Source organism: Homalodisca vitripennis, chromosome 2, assembly GCF_021130785.1.
Source record: "Homalodisca vitripennis isolate AUS2020 chromosome 2, UT_GWSS_2.1, whole genome shotgun sequence".
NCBI classification, from domain to species: domain Eukaryota; kingdom Metazoa; phylum Arthropoda; class Insecta; order Hemiptera; family Cicadellidae; genus Homalodisca; species Homalodisca vitripennis.
Genome location: NC_060208.1, coordinates 36,432,641 through 36,448,584, shown reverse-complemented (window position 1 = coordinate 36,448,584; position 15,944 = coordinate 36,432,641). Strand labels below are relative to the sequence as shown.

The window sequence follows — 15,944 nt, the reverse complement described above, 5'->3', positions numbered from 1 at the left end:
AAACGTCTAGCCACATGTCCATAAGCACCCCCTCACTTTTAGCCGGAACTTCTACGCCTTATGCGTCCATGCGTCATTATGTATTGAATAAGCACACCCTAACGTAACATTTTAGTACTGGAGAGGGGGCTTATTTCATAGGGTGCTATCCTGCCGTGTGGCCAACGAGACAGAGTTGGTGTAAAGCTGTTATATAACCAAAATGTAGCAAAAGGCAACAGGTCTAATAGCAAAAATTTAGATTGCAGTAAAAAGACAAAACCATCTTTCCAGGATCATTTAATGAGCATATTTCCAAGAATGGGAGCGAAACTTTGCCGACTAAGAGACACCGTTTGAGTAATATGGCTTGTGGTAATTACGGAAAGGACAAAAGAGCGTAGTTTCATACTGTGAGTTGTATGTATAAAAATCAGTATAATGTGTGAACGTACAATAAATATGAAGTAGTATTTTGAAAAGATAATTTCCGATCAGAATAGTACAAACAAGTTGTTGACAAAAGTAACTTTTCAGATGAAAAAAATGATATTGACAACTATACTTGCGCAATAAATTTAAACACACTAAAATTATGTTGAACATTTTTTGAAAGAAAAACAATTACGTCAAAGAAAATCTAGAAAAACATTTGTTAACAAAAGATCGGTATTCGACAGGAGTGGTCAATATTTTTTTGCGCACTAAACGTAGTTGTTTTTCAATCATTTTAGAGCTTGCAACGGTGAAGAAATTTCGTAATCATTACTATTTATCCGTAGTTCTTTGGAAATAACCCTTGATAACCTTAAACCAGTTGAGGCACCTGTCACACTTAAAGTCATAAAAGTGCTCCCTTCCGTGACACCATCCAAAGGCGTCACTCCCCAAACAGCGGTTGTTGCACAATGTACACACGGCTACAAATTAGATTTCGTCTCTGCCCCAACGGAATCGGCGCGGCGTGAGATTCCGGGTCGAGGTAAGGTCGGAGAAGCCCCTGCTGATGACAACACCTATTGGATTGAGATGGCGTGTTGATATCAAACGGCTTAGAGTGCACGCGATATAAAGCCTCGATATAAGGGCGGTCGGTTCGCGCGGAGGGTAGGTTGAGAAGTCGGTCCCGCGGCCGAGTTTGCACCTCAAAGCGTCCGTGGAGCTGCCGACCCGCCGCAGATTCCTTCCGACATGCTCAACTCTAGCGACCTCTTCGTTTCCAGGCCTCTCGCCTACCGAGGGTAACTCAATTCAACCTTACTTTTAACTCAGTAGCTTTTAAATCGTAAAACTAGTTGTGGTGGCAAGCAACTAAAGATTTTCAAATAAATTGTAATCCTCATCTTCCAAATCAAGGGAAGTGATAATTTCATCAAACAAATTAATTTTGACACATTCTGTTCCTTTCATCAACTTCTAATCGATAATTTACATTGTAAAAAAAGATATAAATATGAGGTTCTTAGGCCACTTTTAGGGACTTGCACATAAAATTGCGTTGTCCTGGAGAATACAGAAAATCTGTGGCAAATTATGTCCAAACACAATACATCTATGTAAAAAATCAAAATAAAAAATTCATTGAAAATCTGTTAAATGTAAAAGCTGTAAAATCTAACGAAAAATCGGTAGTCTATAAATTTATTCTTAACACATTATTTATCTCAAATTGTTATTTTTCGAACAATAATAAAACTCAAATTGTATATTTTATTAATTTATTTAGTTTTTTCATCATCCAAAAAATGTAAAAATCTATTTGAAAACTAACTTAAAAATCGTCTAATTCTGGTATAATTGTTAACTCATATTTATGTTTCATTTTTATAAATTCAGAATTCCACATTTCTTATTTTTTTCTGATTCATTTAAATTTTTATATTCCTTATATTTTAATTCACCTACTCCGTTTTTTAAATCTGTTCGGAATCAATAAAAATATATTCAGAATATTGTCAAATCTGTTTTGAATTAATGTAATATCTAATGAAAATGTCAAATCTCGTTGGAATCCAGGACAAATATATTAAGAATATCAAATTTGGAATCAATGAAAGGTCTACTAAGAATGTTGTTAATTCTGTTTGGAATCTATGTAAAATCTACTGAGAATATCGTCAACTCTGTTTTGAATCAATACAAGGTATATAAAGATAGTTATCAAATATGTTTGAAATTAATAAAAAATATATTCCGAATTTTGCAAATCTATTTAGAATCAATGAAAAGACAATATTGTCAAATCTGTTTGGAACAAATAAAAATACAAAGTGGCCAATTACATGCTGATAAAAAAGTTGTCAATTTTTTGCAATTAAAAATTACCAAGTTCTATGCCGATAAAATTGTTTGTAAAATTCTTTGATAATAATGATAAACAAAAAAGTTGATTGTCATTATTGTAATAAATAAATGTGTAAACAATGCTATGATAATCATTACACCTCTAATAACCAACTATAATAAAAGGACTTAACTTCTACCACAATCTCAAATGTTAAATTTAAAATTGAGTTTATCTTGTTAGGTTTATACTTTTATATAGTTTAAACTATAGAGTACAAGTTTTAGAGATTTTTTCTAAAAAACTAAAATGCATTTGCGTGTTTAAATTCTAGACTTTTAAAATCAATTCAAATAGTATTTCCACATTGATTAACTATTCGATGTAAAATGCTATAATATATGATCAACATTCTTTAAGAAGTGGCAACTTAAAATGATAGAGAGGGGTTGTTGTTAACAGTTACCTTTTTATTCAGATGAATGGCATTAAAATGATATGCAAAGATCATCGTTGTTGATAAACTTGCACATTGTTGGTCGGGGAGATCACTGTATGAATTGGGATGAAGCCAACATAATACATTGGGAACATAATTTATTTAAATAGGAATTCACCAAAGCTTCATTAAATTAGCAGACCAATCAATCAGTCAAAATTAGGCCGACAATTTTGAAAAATGAACTTAAAAAGAAACCTGAAATATGAAACAGATTAGAGATTTGTAGTAAACCATTGCAGAGTCACAATATGGTTTTAAGAGGTTAATCTAAAATGAACCAATAATAAAACAATGGCCCATTGGTCGGGTCCAGGTGGTTGGTCGGCGAGGGCAAACCTATTGTGATCTATATTCTGTAGTTCAGTTTTATTAATTAGTGTTGTGTTTGGTTTATATTAAGTGCATATTTTAGAGTTAGTGGAGTTGACACACAACATGGTTGTGTGTGGTGACCTGTGTGTATCACAACGCTCTGATAAGATTAGTTTATTTTAGAATATATTGCAATTATGTGTTAGATTAGTCATTCGCCTGGGTAAGTCATCGAATTGCAGATCTCGAAACGTAGTGTTACTGATTTTTTATACCACTGAACAAAGTCAAATGTCTGGAACATCTTATTTCCTTCACAATCCTTCCATCGTCATAAACAAACTTCAAACAAAGAACTCTTTACATCGTTTTGACATCAGAAATACATAGACTACAAAATATAGCATAATCTAAGTGAAGAGGTATTCTCATTATCTCATCAGGTGCACAATTGATGAGACAATGAGAATACCTCTTCACCTAGATTACGCTATATTTTGTAGTGTAGGTGTCTCTGATGTCGAAACAATGTAAAGACTTCATTTTGAGCTTCTTCGTCCAGGATTCCAGGAGTCAAGTTTGTGGTAGTGTCAGATAACAGAGACTGTACTTTGATGAAGGTGAACTGGAGCTAAACTGAACATTCACATAGAACCCTTCCCACCATACCTACGCTATGTGTAGATGCATTATTTGTTATGGAATGTAATTTGCACAACGTTTATAAATACTGTAGTGATTGGGATATTAATAATTTTATTAAACTTTCAAAAGTTTAGAAATTTCATCTTGAAACCTTATAAGGTATAAATACTTATAGCATATAAAGAAGTTTCTAAAACCCTAGATTTTGTTTTGTTGCAGTCAGTTAGAAATTATGTTTGTAAACGTATTCACTTTTAGTGATTCGAAGTTGCAACCTATATTGCTACGCGTATGTATATACTTGTACTTCCGATATGTTATTGTATATTTCTCTAAATTTGTATGGTAAATATTTTCAAAACTTACAAGATATCAGAATAATGTGGGGACAAATACTGTTGTAAAAAACTTAGATAGATAATAACAACGTAACTATAATAAAATTATAAACAAAATAACAACAATAATAAATAATCATAAATATTAACAAAGTCAAGATAAGCCATAACAAAAAGAACATGTGCGCGCGCGCGCGCGTGTGTGTGTGTGTGTGTGTGTGTGTGATTAAAAGTATAAACAAACATCTTAATAAAAATATTGGTAGTGTAGTATATTTGTTAAATGTGTATATGTAAGGTATTAGATAGTCTAGCTCAGTTTATATCCCTCTGACAAAGTCTTTTGTATTGATTAATATTATGTAAAAATATATCAACCTCCCCAGGCAAAGAATTATGTAATCTCATCATTGTATTCAAAGGTGATGAAAAATGTGCCATTGTACGAGAAAAATTAATGTGAAACAAATTTTGGGATCTATTATAAAATGATGGAGTGTAAAAATTAATTTTTGACAAACAAAATGAATCCATTACTTCACCTCTCAGCAATTTAAAAAGAAAAAGTAAATTCGCTAATTTTCTACGTTTACGTAATTTCTTTCCGTTTACTGTATGTCTGCGTTCTTTTTTGCAAATAATCATTTGTTTAACTAATCAACAAAATTTAGCAAACTATATATGTTTACAGCATCTAAAATAAAATACTTTGTTGAGTTTGCAAATTTAATTTCAAAATGGTGGCACACTTTTAAAAGTTTTTTACAATGAGGTAACAGTTTGAAAACGAAAAAAATAACATATATTAAATTATTTTTAATGTGTTAATTTACGAGTATTTGCACTGCTTCATTACTGTACTGTTTCTTGTGCAGAAATTTGGGATTGCACATCCATGATTGGACTAAAATTACAATAAGTCAGTTATTTCTTATCTGATTTCAACATTTTAACCGTCATTAAATTTGTTAATACATTTTCTGCAATAGTTCCTATTTGTCACTTTGTACGAAATTAGTACTGTTTAAGATAATTTAGTTTAATTATTTCAAATAACAGTCCTTTTGAAATTTAATTTGCTGGTTGGGCCAAACATTTTTTATTGATAGATCCTGTCAACATAAAGAGTTTACTTAAGTTTGGTTGGAGTTGGTTTATTAGTTCCTAAAAAATAAAACAATGTAGACAGATACGTCTAACAGAAAGAAATTGGTTGCATTTGTTTTTTGCTTCATTCCACCCAAGGAACAATATCCTAAGTTTGTGTAGAGAGTTCTGTTACACCATGCATAATATCAAAAACCAGTAAAAACAAAAATTTCCTTTTGAAACTTGAACGGACACCATCTGGAAACCTTTCGATATGGAAAAATGTATGTTGAGAAATAGTTGGAATACAAGTTTTGCACAAATGCAAATGGAAGCCATTTTGAAAGTTTTTATTGGTTAAGACCGGCTAAAGAAGTCATTCAAGCCAAGTGTCATAGTAAATCTGTACTATGTTTAGTATGAATTTATTTAAAACTAGTCATTGTATTCACAAGCTCACATTATATTACATAATATCATACATACATACAAAGGAACATATTACTTTTTTGGATTTTGCTGGTATTGGATTCTGAGAACTATGGTCGGTGAAAATGAAAACAAAGTTCCTAGCAATTCTGTAATAAATAAAGGTAGTTGCAGCAGAATTTACATACAAATCCGTGATGTGTAAACAAATTCTTTAATATACAAATATAAATTATCCCCACTTTTAAACCAACGCAAGCCAGCGAGAAAATTGAGTGAAGTAAATGTACCTTACATTTTATTTGGCAAACGTTACTCTACAAGGTCACCTGTGATAGTGAAGTAGTCCAATGGTTTGATTATTATTTACATTTTATGTGTGGATCCTTAGGGTTGAAATAAGGAAATCTAAATTGTTGACTTCTACAAGCCATGGCCATAGTTACGAGGCGTGTTCAGAAAGTAAGTACCGTTTCATTCTACTGTCGTCGTAGCGCTGCAATAGGTGTTCCGCGCATGCGCACTAGTCGTCCTTGTTCACTGGCTGTTCACTCACGTCATTTTAGTTGTTCTACGTTGTGTTTTCAGTTTTCTCTGAACGTTTAAAACAATTAAGACAGATAGTGATTCCGCCGATTGTGAGATTCGTTCTGTAATAAGATTTTTGAACGTAAGGAATGTGAAACCGGCTGGAATTTATCGTCAACTTTGAGATATTTACGGATAAGACGTGATGAGTGAAGGAATGGTGAGAATGTGGGTTAGAATGTTCAAAAGCGTACGAACAAATGTGCATGATGAGAATCGGAGCGGTCGGCCATCTCTCGTCACCAATGATCTGGTAAGGGCAGTTAACGGAAAATTCCAAAAGAATAGACGTTTCACTATGACAACGCTATCTGACGATTTCCAACAAATTTCAAGCACTTTTTTGTACGAAATTGTTACGGACTGCTTAGGTTATCACAAGCTGTATTCTCGGTGGGTTCCAAAAATGTTCACTGAGGTGCACAAAACCAAGAGATTCGGAAATGCTTTGATTTTTCTCACACGGTACAGTGATGATGGTGAGGATTTTTAAACAAAATTGTGACAGGTGATGAAAATTGGGTCCATCATGTCACAATGGAATCCAAACAGCAGTCAATGGAGTGGCGACACACGCAATCCCTCAAGAAACAAAAACTAAAGACGACAATGTCTGCACAAAAATTATGTGTACTGTCCTTTGGGATCGGAAAGGTGTTTTGCTGATTGATTTTCTCCTATGAGGTGAAACCATTAATGCGGAAGGTATTGCGAAACCTTAAGAAAACTAAGGCGGGCAGTTCAAAACAAACGGAGAGGAATGCTCAGTAACGGAATTGTGTTGCTCCACTGGTGACACTCAAACATTGGTTCGACAATTTCGTTGGGAGCAGTTTGATCATCCGCCCCTACAGCTCGGACATGGCACCGTCTGACTACCACTGGTTTCTGCACATGAAACGCGAGCTAGGCGGCCAACGCTTTGAAACCGACGATGAAGTGAAAACTGCCTTGGAGTCGTGGCTACATCCGTTAGCGGGAACCTTGTACGAAGAGGGTATAGACAAATTGATCACCCGCTTCGACAAGTGTTTGAACATCGGTGGAAACTATATTGAAAAATAGTTTAAGGTTTGGGCTTTCATGTAGAAATAAAATTGTGTTGAAAAAATTGTTTTACTTGTTTTTTACGATCTTTTCTGAACAAGCCTCGTTCATTATAGAGCCGATATTACTACTTTGGGAAAAATAGCTTTTTTTTCTTTAAAAAATATAGCTTTTCTACAATTTGAGTGCAAAATATTGTTGTATAAATACAATTTGAATGCAAAATATTGTTGTATAAGTACAATTTGAAGCAGGGTTGTTGTAATTCAGACTCTTATATAAAATTGTTTGTTTACAATACTATTTTTTATAAACATGTTTAGAAATATCATAGAAATCTCCAGATATACAATTAAATCTAGCATTATTCATTAACTGCTTGGTTGATTTGCCACCCCACATGAAACATTTTGATTACAGCTAGAATAGATTTGCAAAACTATCTTTTGTCACGATACAACCGAAACTTCCATTATATGATATATATATATATATATATATATATATATATATATATATATATATATATATATATATATATGCACCCAACTACAATAAAAGTCTTTCTTGTCATATAACTTTTTGGCTAAATCGACTTTTGTATCTATGTCAATGCAGGAGCAGCATGATGGATGCAGAGGACCACATGCTGGGCTGGAACATCCCTCCAGAATTCGCGAGTCTGGTACACCCTCACTGGAAACAGTTTCCTGCAGTCGACATGGGTTCCCATTTCATGATGGCTGCCATCTACGCCATGTTAATGATAATGTCCCTCCTTGGAAACTTCATCGTCATCTATCTCTTCTTCACGTAAGCTATTTCCAATTTTTCTGGAGCATTTTACATTTTCCCAGATTGGATTATAATGTTTCCAAAGACATTATTTTGCTAAGATTTTGGATATTATGAAATGACATGAGAACTTTTCATCTCCAGATCTAAAAGCCTACGGACGCCCTCAAACGTTTTTGTTGTGAATCTTGCTGTCTTCGACTTGACGATGATGTTGGACATGCCCATGCTCGTGGCCAACTCCTTCTACCAGCGCCCCATAGGTTGGCAGTTTGGCTGTGACCTGTATGGACTCTTTGGATCCATCGCAGGAATCGGATCTGCCATCAACAATGCCATCATTGCCTATGACAGATACAGGTTTGTATTGCTCATGGAAATTATGAGTCAGTAAATAGTTTTCAGGGTTTGGTCTGAAAACCAAACAGTTCTGGGAGTCTATAAATATTTTTGCTAGGATTCAAGCAATTTTTATTTGCAGGTATATTACACTTTTATATTCATTTCTATGAAACAAAATAATTCTTTAGAATGAAGTTATAAGATATTAAATCTTTATTTTTAACTGACGTATCAACTACGGTATCTAAAGAAACGAATGCAGGAGCATATTACTATTAGTTAAACCAATTTTAATATTTTTGTTAAGAGGATGCTTCCACAATGGTACCACAACCACAATATTCTCACATTTAACCGTTAGTCTGGTGAAATATTAGTGCAATATATACATGCATTTCGTTCACAAGTTACCGTATTTAGAGTTAATGGATACTCTTATGGGCACATTCCATAAGAATCATTATATAAAAGTGCCAATTTTTAATAACTCATTGAAAATATATTGTATATGCTCATTTACTGAGCATATACAGTATATGAGGATTAACTTAATGTATTTAAATAAAATATATACAGATCGCTAAAAAACGTAACTTAAGGGCAGGGCCGAACTTAGCTTTGGAAGGCAACGGAAAAGATATTCGGCCAAGCCCCGACATGTTGGAGGTTTTACTTTTGGAGACAGCTGAAGAGGTTTGAAATAGAGCTGTTAGGAACTGAATTTCAAGATATACTTTTTTACTTTAATTTATTGGCAATACAAATAGTATATAAATAAGCTCATACAATTTGCATGTAAGTATGTTTGTATAGTAAATTTAAGTAAAAACCTACACTCTACTAAGACTGCATCAAAAAAGCAGCAGGAATCATGCCAATGAGATATTTATTAACAAACCCTATACTAACTTTAACTCTTCCTAACATTGAATTTATCATTTAAAAAAATAAAACTTCTTTAACAAACACTGCAAAACAAAAAGCTTTGGTTAGTAAATCATCTGAGTAGGGTACAGTTTCACCAAATCCAGAATTATGCTGAGACTGTACTGTTTACAATGTTGCAGGACCATAGCATTTCCACTAGATGGCCGGCTCAGTTTCAAGCAGGTCATGCTACTGGTGCTGTTTGCTTGGGGCTACACCCTCCCCTTCTCCCTCTTGCCGCTCAACCAGACCTGGGGCAAATACGTCACAGGTAAACCACAAGTCATTAACTCACTATGCTTTTTTTATCTCTTAATTAAATTAAAATTCTCATTAGTAATAAGCCAATACAACAGAGTATTGAAAGGTCAGACAGAATTAATGAGACTTATTGAACATGCGACAAACTGCCCTTTGACCTTTTAATAGCAAAATCAACAGACTTCTTCCTTGGATCAAGATAATCCCAGACACTATGTGTCAAGTCTCTAGGACCTTTCTCCCAAGAGTAATTGCACAGACGGGCAGACAGATAGATTGTCTTTCGTGTTTTTTACAAAAAATCATTAGCATTCTCCCTTGGATCAAGAGGAACTTGCATACCAAGTTTCAAGTCTCTATGCCCTTTTTATCAAAAGTTTAAGAAGTTTTTTAACAGCGATGTGATTTAAAAAAGGCTCTTTCAGGTCTTTAACAAATTGTTAGAATAAGTAATTCTAAAATCAGGAGATTCATTGAAATATCCAAAACTTGTTAACCCCCTTCAGATTTACAGTAGACTGTGTGAATGTCACTTCACATTTAGAATGTTGATGAAGAATAAATTGGAAAAAGAGTAATTTCACCACTAATGATTTTCATGGCTGTGCATACCAAGAAAAACCAACCTCATTTTCCCTTATAACAGAAGTTTGTGTATTGGCTAGGGTGAGGAAGGGAGTAAACATGTTCTTCCTTCATTCTACTTTTTACATTGATCAGACCATTCTTTACTGTATGAGAATCTATTATAAATAACTCAAGAGCAGAAAGAGTGGATAAACAATGTTTTTCCTCTCTTTTTGAGTAATTCGTCACTAGGTACAAGGCAAAATAAACATAGCAGAACTCGTTTTTTGTAATTAGTCAAACTTTTGAATCAGCTTTTCTCCTTTGTATCACTTGTATTCTAACATTCCACCAGATAAAAAAACACTTAATCAACCAATTTGCTATTGAATGGAAATATTGTCATCAATGTTTCTTCCACTAATAAGGGGAGCTAAAGTAAATCTTAAATTTGTGTAGACCTCAGATCACAACACTTTAAAAATTTTGTTTTGCATTTACTAGGTTCATAGCCACTTTTTTCTACAATTAGTTGCTTATTTAAAATTAACTTCTTCTATGAATATGCTGTTATTGACCCCGTTATTATCACCAATGATTATCCTATTTCTAACAAACAAAAATTCAAATGTCTAGGCTAATTGACTGTTAGCTGAATATAATTTCCAAATCCTAAGAAATACACAGTTTAGAATCATAAATTCTACTTTTCTAAATATATTAGGTACTTAAAAAAAAAATCTTTTTCCCTTTATAAGATTTTAAAATCTTTACAGAGGGTTACTTGACCACATGCTCCTTCGACTACTTAACACAAGATGAGAGCACACGTGTATTTGTGGGAGCAATCTTCTGCTACTCCTACTGCATCCCTATGTTCCTCATCATCCTCTTCTACTCCCAGCTGATAGGACATGTCCGTCAACACGAGAAGATGCTCAAAGAACAGGTAAACCAAGAACAGGAAACCAATTCTCTTTATTTCTTTTGTCACGATCCAGTGTTTTGTTATGTAGTTCCCTGAGATATTGTTTACAAATTTTAGTCAAACCTCAACATTACTATTCTTATATACAAGATGTGTGTCTCCAGGCCAAGAAGATGAATGTAAAATCCCTGGTGAGTAACCAAGACGCAGCTCAGAAGAGTGTTGAGATCCGAATCGCCAAAGTCGCTCTCACCATCTTCTTCCTGTTTGTTTGCTCGTGGACACCCTATGCCTTGGTAGCCCTCATCGGCACTTACGGAGACAGGTACTTTATCTTCTCTTACCACTTAAGATCCGGCTGTAGTAAAACAAAACTGTGTTTAACCTCATAAGAACAATGTTGAATATTATATACTTTTCTCCCTCATTTTCGGCCATAAAATTGAAGTAGATCTCTAATTTTCAGTATGTTAATACGCATCCAAAAGCATTTGTTTTTCTTTTTGAATATGTATTTTTACACACACACACACACACATATATATATATATATATATATATATATATATATATATATATATATATATACACAAGTTTAAAAAGTACAAGATTTTTTCTGATCATATCTATCAAAACGTGTAACAATGAAACATTTCCCACCTTTTACAACCATATATAAGAGCGTAACAGTGTGTTTAGGTTTACTATTTTCTTAAAGGGCTGAAATCATGATGGCAACAAATTCGGTCAGCCCAGTTTTATTGATTTCAAAACTCTAATAAAACATTATTTTATTTTTCCTGGTAAAGATATATTTCATTCACAGAATTTAGATTTTAATCTATGCAATTTTTTCTGTAATGACATTTATACAAGTTTTTAAAATTACAACACCCTAATGTTCTTACAGAGAATTTTTAATAATGAACAATTGTGCCTCGAATGCATTACTCCAGAAAAGATTTTGTAACTCAACAATAAATAAACATGACCATAACAAACATAAATACATGCATCCAGAGATATAGTTCTAACCAGTATGATTAGTTCAAAACTGTTCTAATTCAGTTTTATCATTTAATAGACTAAATAGTAAAAAATTTTACTTAAATCCACCACAGTCAACATGCCAATTACAATTGATTATGTTTGTTTCATATTATTATTATTATTACCCTTCTACAACTTTTATACTCTCATATTGTTATGTTTGTTTCTAGTCTGTAAATTTTTTCCCTTTCCACTTTAACCTCCTTGAGAAGTCTTAAAGGCCACTAATTATTTTTCACATATTTCTCATTTATTTTTCTCGAACTCCTCTTCTTTCACTTTATACAGTTCACATGCAACAAGAATGTAGGTAATTATTTCAACAACAAACTTCTATTAACATATTGGTTCCTCTTCCATTTACCTTTAAATTACCGGATTTCGTTGAATGCTGCATCAGTGGTATTATTTTTTACAACAGGAGAGGGTGATCACCTTTTAAACCTTATAATGTCTGTTCTCATGGGCCACTCACTAATCTGTGCAAGGATCTTATAAGACAGGATAAGGAGGAGAGTCGGTACAGAACAAGGTTGATGGTTCTGATTAAAAGTGAAATGGGTCACCAACAGGATTTGAACCTGCATTATCACAAACTCAGACCCAAAGCCTGATGCCTTAGACTGCTTTGCTACCAGCTCTTCTACACAGCTAGAGTATGGTCTATCTCTTCTCCAGACATCCAGAATAACATTGAAGTCTTTATTATTCCTTTTGGTTGTTGCCATCAAACCTAAATCACATCTTCTCTTTCTTTGTGGTGTACAGCTCCTCCTCATTTCTTCTCTCTTCTTTCCTGAATCATCAGATCTAACCAGAGTCCTCCTGTCATTACTATAAATTGTTATGATCACTGCTTTGTTTAGGTCAGTTCTGACTCCTACGGTGGGAATGATCCCGGCTGTGGCAGCTAAGATCGTATCCTGCATCGACCCTTGGGTCTACGCTATCAACCACCCAAGATTCAGGTAATTTGTCATTATTTTTTATGTACAGCGTTTGGTGGTAGAAAAATATTTCAAACTATTTTGAAATATTCTTAGTAAGGATTTAGGAAACTTTAATTAGTAAGTTAAAATTCAGTGTTATCTAAACCGTTCATTTTCACTTAAAAAAATATGTTCTACTGTCCATAATTGATTTGATTGGTGAATTATATAAATTTAAACATAACTTTTATTCAAAACTATGTTTTGGTTATTGTAAGCCAAGAACCTATCAATTGTCTCTTTACATACAAGTGTTAATGGTAACTATGTTATAGTATTAAGTCTGAAATAATGACTCAGTTCCTTAACTCAACTTATGCTCTTGTGAAGGAGCATAAATTAAAAAGCAACAACTGTATACTTAGAAAATCAGATTTACACCTTGCTGAATTATTTACTACATTGCAACTAATACAAATGTTTTAAAATAAAACACACAATTTGAAAGAATGTCCTTTCTCAAACATAAAAAATAAATCTTTATCATACCAGCATTGCTTGTTTGTTTGCCCTTAGCCTTGAGCTGTATGTGTAGGATACACACTAAGACATATGAAAGGGTCACTAAGATTTGATGGCCGGAGCAGGTTTACAACCTGCACCAAGTCCACAACACAGCAATTGCTTGAATATTCAAGTTTAATTTTCAGTTAAATTCCTACTGAATCTCAACTTTTACTCTAAATCAGACATTAAAACAAAAACTGAAATGCTACGTTTTGAGAACTGGTGTCTACACTCTTCTTCGCGTTTTCAAAAATATCCTAGGGTAAAACAGACTCTGTAAACATTAAAAAAACAGGCACTTTCCAGAATATAACAAATATAAACATTTCACTATTTTTTAAAGATTCATAATTTGGCAGGAAACTTTCAATCACAAATACAAATATTGACCACTGCAAATAACTACAAATTTTAAATAATCCAAAATTAAACCACAAACTTAATGCTTCAAACGTTTCTGATTCTGGCCACTAATTAGAATAAAAGCTGATATTCTTCTATACAGTAGCTTTTTATGAGTTTGTATGTACAGGGCGGAACTCGCCAAGAAGTTCCCATTCTTGGGAGGTGGGGATGAACCTGTCTCTGACACCGTTTCTGTGGCGACTGAGAAAACACAAACCTCCGAGAACCCTAATGCTTAGTTTTCGGACTCTGGTGACGGACTGGAACGACTATGGACATGACTCCGAACTGCTTAAAAGTCGGTATTCAGTGACATTGGTGAAAACAATTATGGCTCCTTTTTTTTAACCATCATTGTCACTACATGCCTACTTGTGAGCCTTATATTTAACTATAGTTTGTATAAATACAACCTTCCTTATATTAGGGATTTTGCTTGGTTCACCTTGTATTCACTTTGTTTTCTGTAAAGTTAAACCTTCTGCTTTACCAAGTGCCCTTCATGTTTTTGTAAATTATTTTATTTGTAAAATAAAGTTACCTGAAGCAAGTGAATTCGCATTTTAATCTCCAACCTTCACAAAGGGTCTTGAGCGAAAAAACGCAATTCAAGAATTTATATTATTTACACTAAAATGCACAAAATAGTTATTTTTATTACATGTCTTATCTTGCTTAAATAGCATCTGCTTATGTCGTTAATTTACTTAAAATAAGTCACTTAAGCCCACTGCAAACCTTTTTTATACATTGCATCAGTGAGAAGTTGTTTTTTCTTTGGCCGGTCAACCAAATTCAGAAAGCCTTTTTTTGTATAACATGTATTGCAGTAGCAAGCAAGTAGTGTTGAGGATATGTGCACAGAAAAATAATTCATAGGAAGCACTGATGCCAAACTGTTAATGTCTACAAAATGAAAAATTCTCAGTATTTTAACGGTAGTGTATTTATAACAGAGTTTTATACACTCTTTTAGTATCTCCATATTAAAAGTGGAGTCCCGGATGTATGACCAGCAACTAACAAGCATGCTTTCTTAAGCATCTTTGATGTAATCATGAGTAATATTAATACAAATTCAAAATTTGTTGCTTCTAGTTCTAGTAGAGTAATGAATGACTGTACAAAATTAAATGCCCACACTCCTCTTATAATTTAAAGAGTTTTTTTCTTAACTTCACCAACACAAATTTACAGGAAACCCTTTTTTCTAACTAGTAAAATATGTTATTATTAATTAAATATAGGTGTAATTTCAACTATTATAATGCATTGTCTTATACGAAAACTTATAGAATTTAATAAAAAACCTCAAAAAATGGAGGTATTGTTCTTTGTTTTAGTACAGAAATAACAGTTACAACAGTGAAACCTTAACCTTAACTCCCTTTAGTAATCAGCTGCTGTTAAATAAATAAATAAATAAATATATATATATATATATATATATATATATATATATATATATATATATATAAATTAATTATGAATGACATCCATTATTTTAACTATCAATTGACTTAAAAAACGGAGAATCATTTCATTGGGCAAGGCCATATGTTTCAGTAATGATATATGTATTGTAAATAATGCAATTCTGATTTTGTCTTGGCTTAAAACTAAAAATATTAACTAACTCACAAAAAAAACATACAGGGTGGCGCAAAAGTCACTGAACAGTTGGTTAAAACAAATTATTTTTTATATTCAAATTGTTTTCCGTCTTCATTAATACATCTTTGAAGTCTTTCTGGAATACTGTTACATACTCTACGGCATAGTGTGGGATCATTGTCCAAATCATAAAATGCGTCATTTATGTAGTCTTTCAGTTCGTCAATAGTATGAGGCTTTCAAGAATAAACAGAGTCTAAAGTGTATTCCCCATTCATTAACAACTGCAGTAGCACCACTTTTATAAAATGTTTTTAACGCGAAAATCCCTTCTTCTTTCTTTAAC

At 33.1% G+C, this 15,944-nt stretch overlaps 1 protein-coding gene across 1 annotated transcript; it reads left to right on the top strand.

Moving 5' to 3' along the window:
- Nucleotides 1-1,063: 1,063 nt before the first annotated feature.
- On the top strand, nucleotides 1,064-14,539 carry LOC124353814 (opsin-3-like). Its single transcript, XM_046803826.1, has 8 exons — nucleotides 1,064-1,220; nucleotides 7,832-8,026; nucleotides 8,153-8,368; nucleotides 9,418-9,548; nucleotides 10,882-11,054; nucleotides 11,198-11,358; nucleotides 12,950-13,051; nucleotides 14,112-14,539. Exons 1-8 carry the CDS (start codon nucleotides 1,171-1,173, stop codon nucleotides 14,221-14,223), a joined length of 1,140 nt encoding a protein of 379 aa, XP_046659782.1. The 5' UTR covers nucleotides 1,064-1,170; the 3' UTR covers nucleotides 14,224-14,539.
- The last annotated feature ends 1,405 nt before the right edge of the window (nucleotides 14,540-15,944 follow it).

Bases quoted from the DNA above. Each gene is read 5' to 3' on its own strand.
- LOC124353814 (XM_046803826.1), top strand. From the start codon at position 1,171: ATGCTCAACTCTAGCGACCTCTTCGTTTCCAGGCCTCTCGCCTACCGA. The intron at 8,027-8,152 runs GTAAGCTATTTC...TTTCATCTCCAG, and splicing joins GTCATCTATCTCTTCTTCAC to ATCTAAAAGCCTACGGACGC. The intron at 8,369-9,417 runs GTTTGTATTGCT...ACAATGTTGCAG, and splicing joins ATTGCCTATGACAGATACAG to GACCATAGCATTTCCACTAG.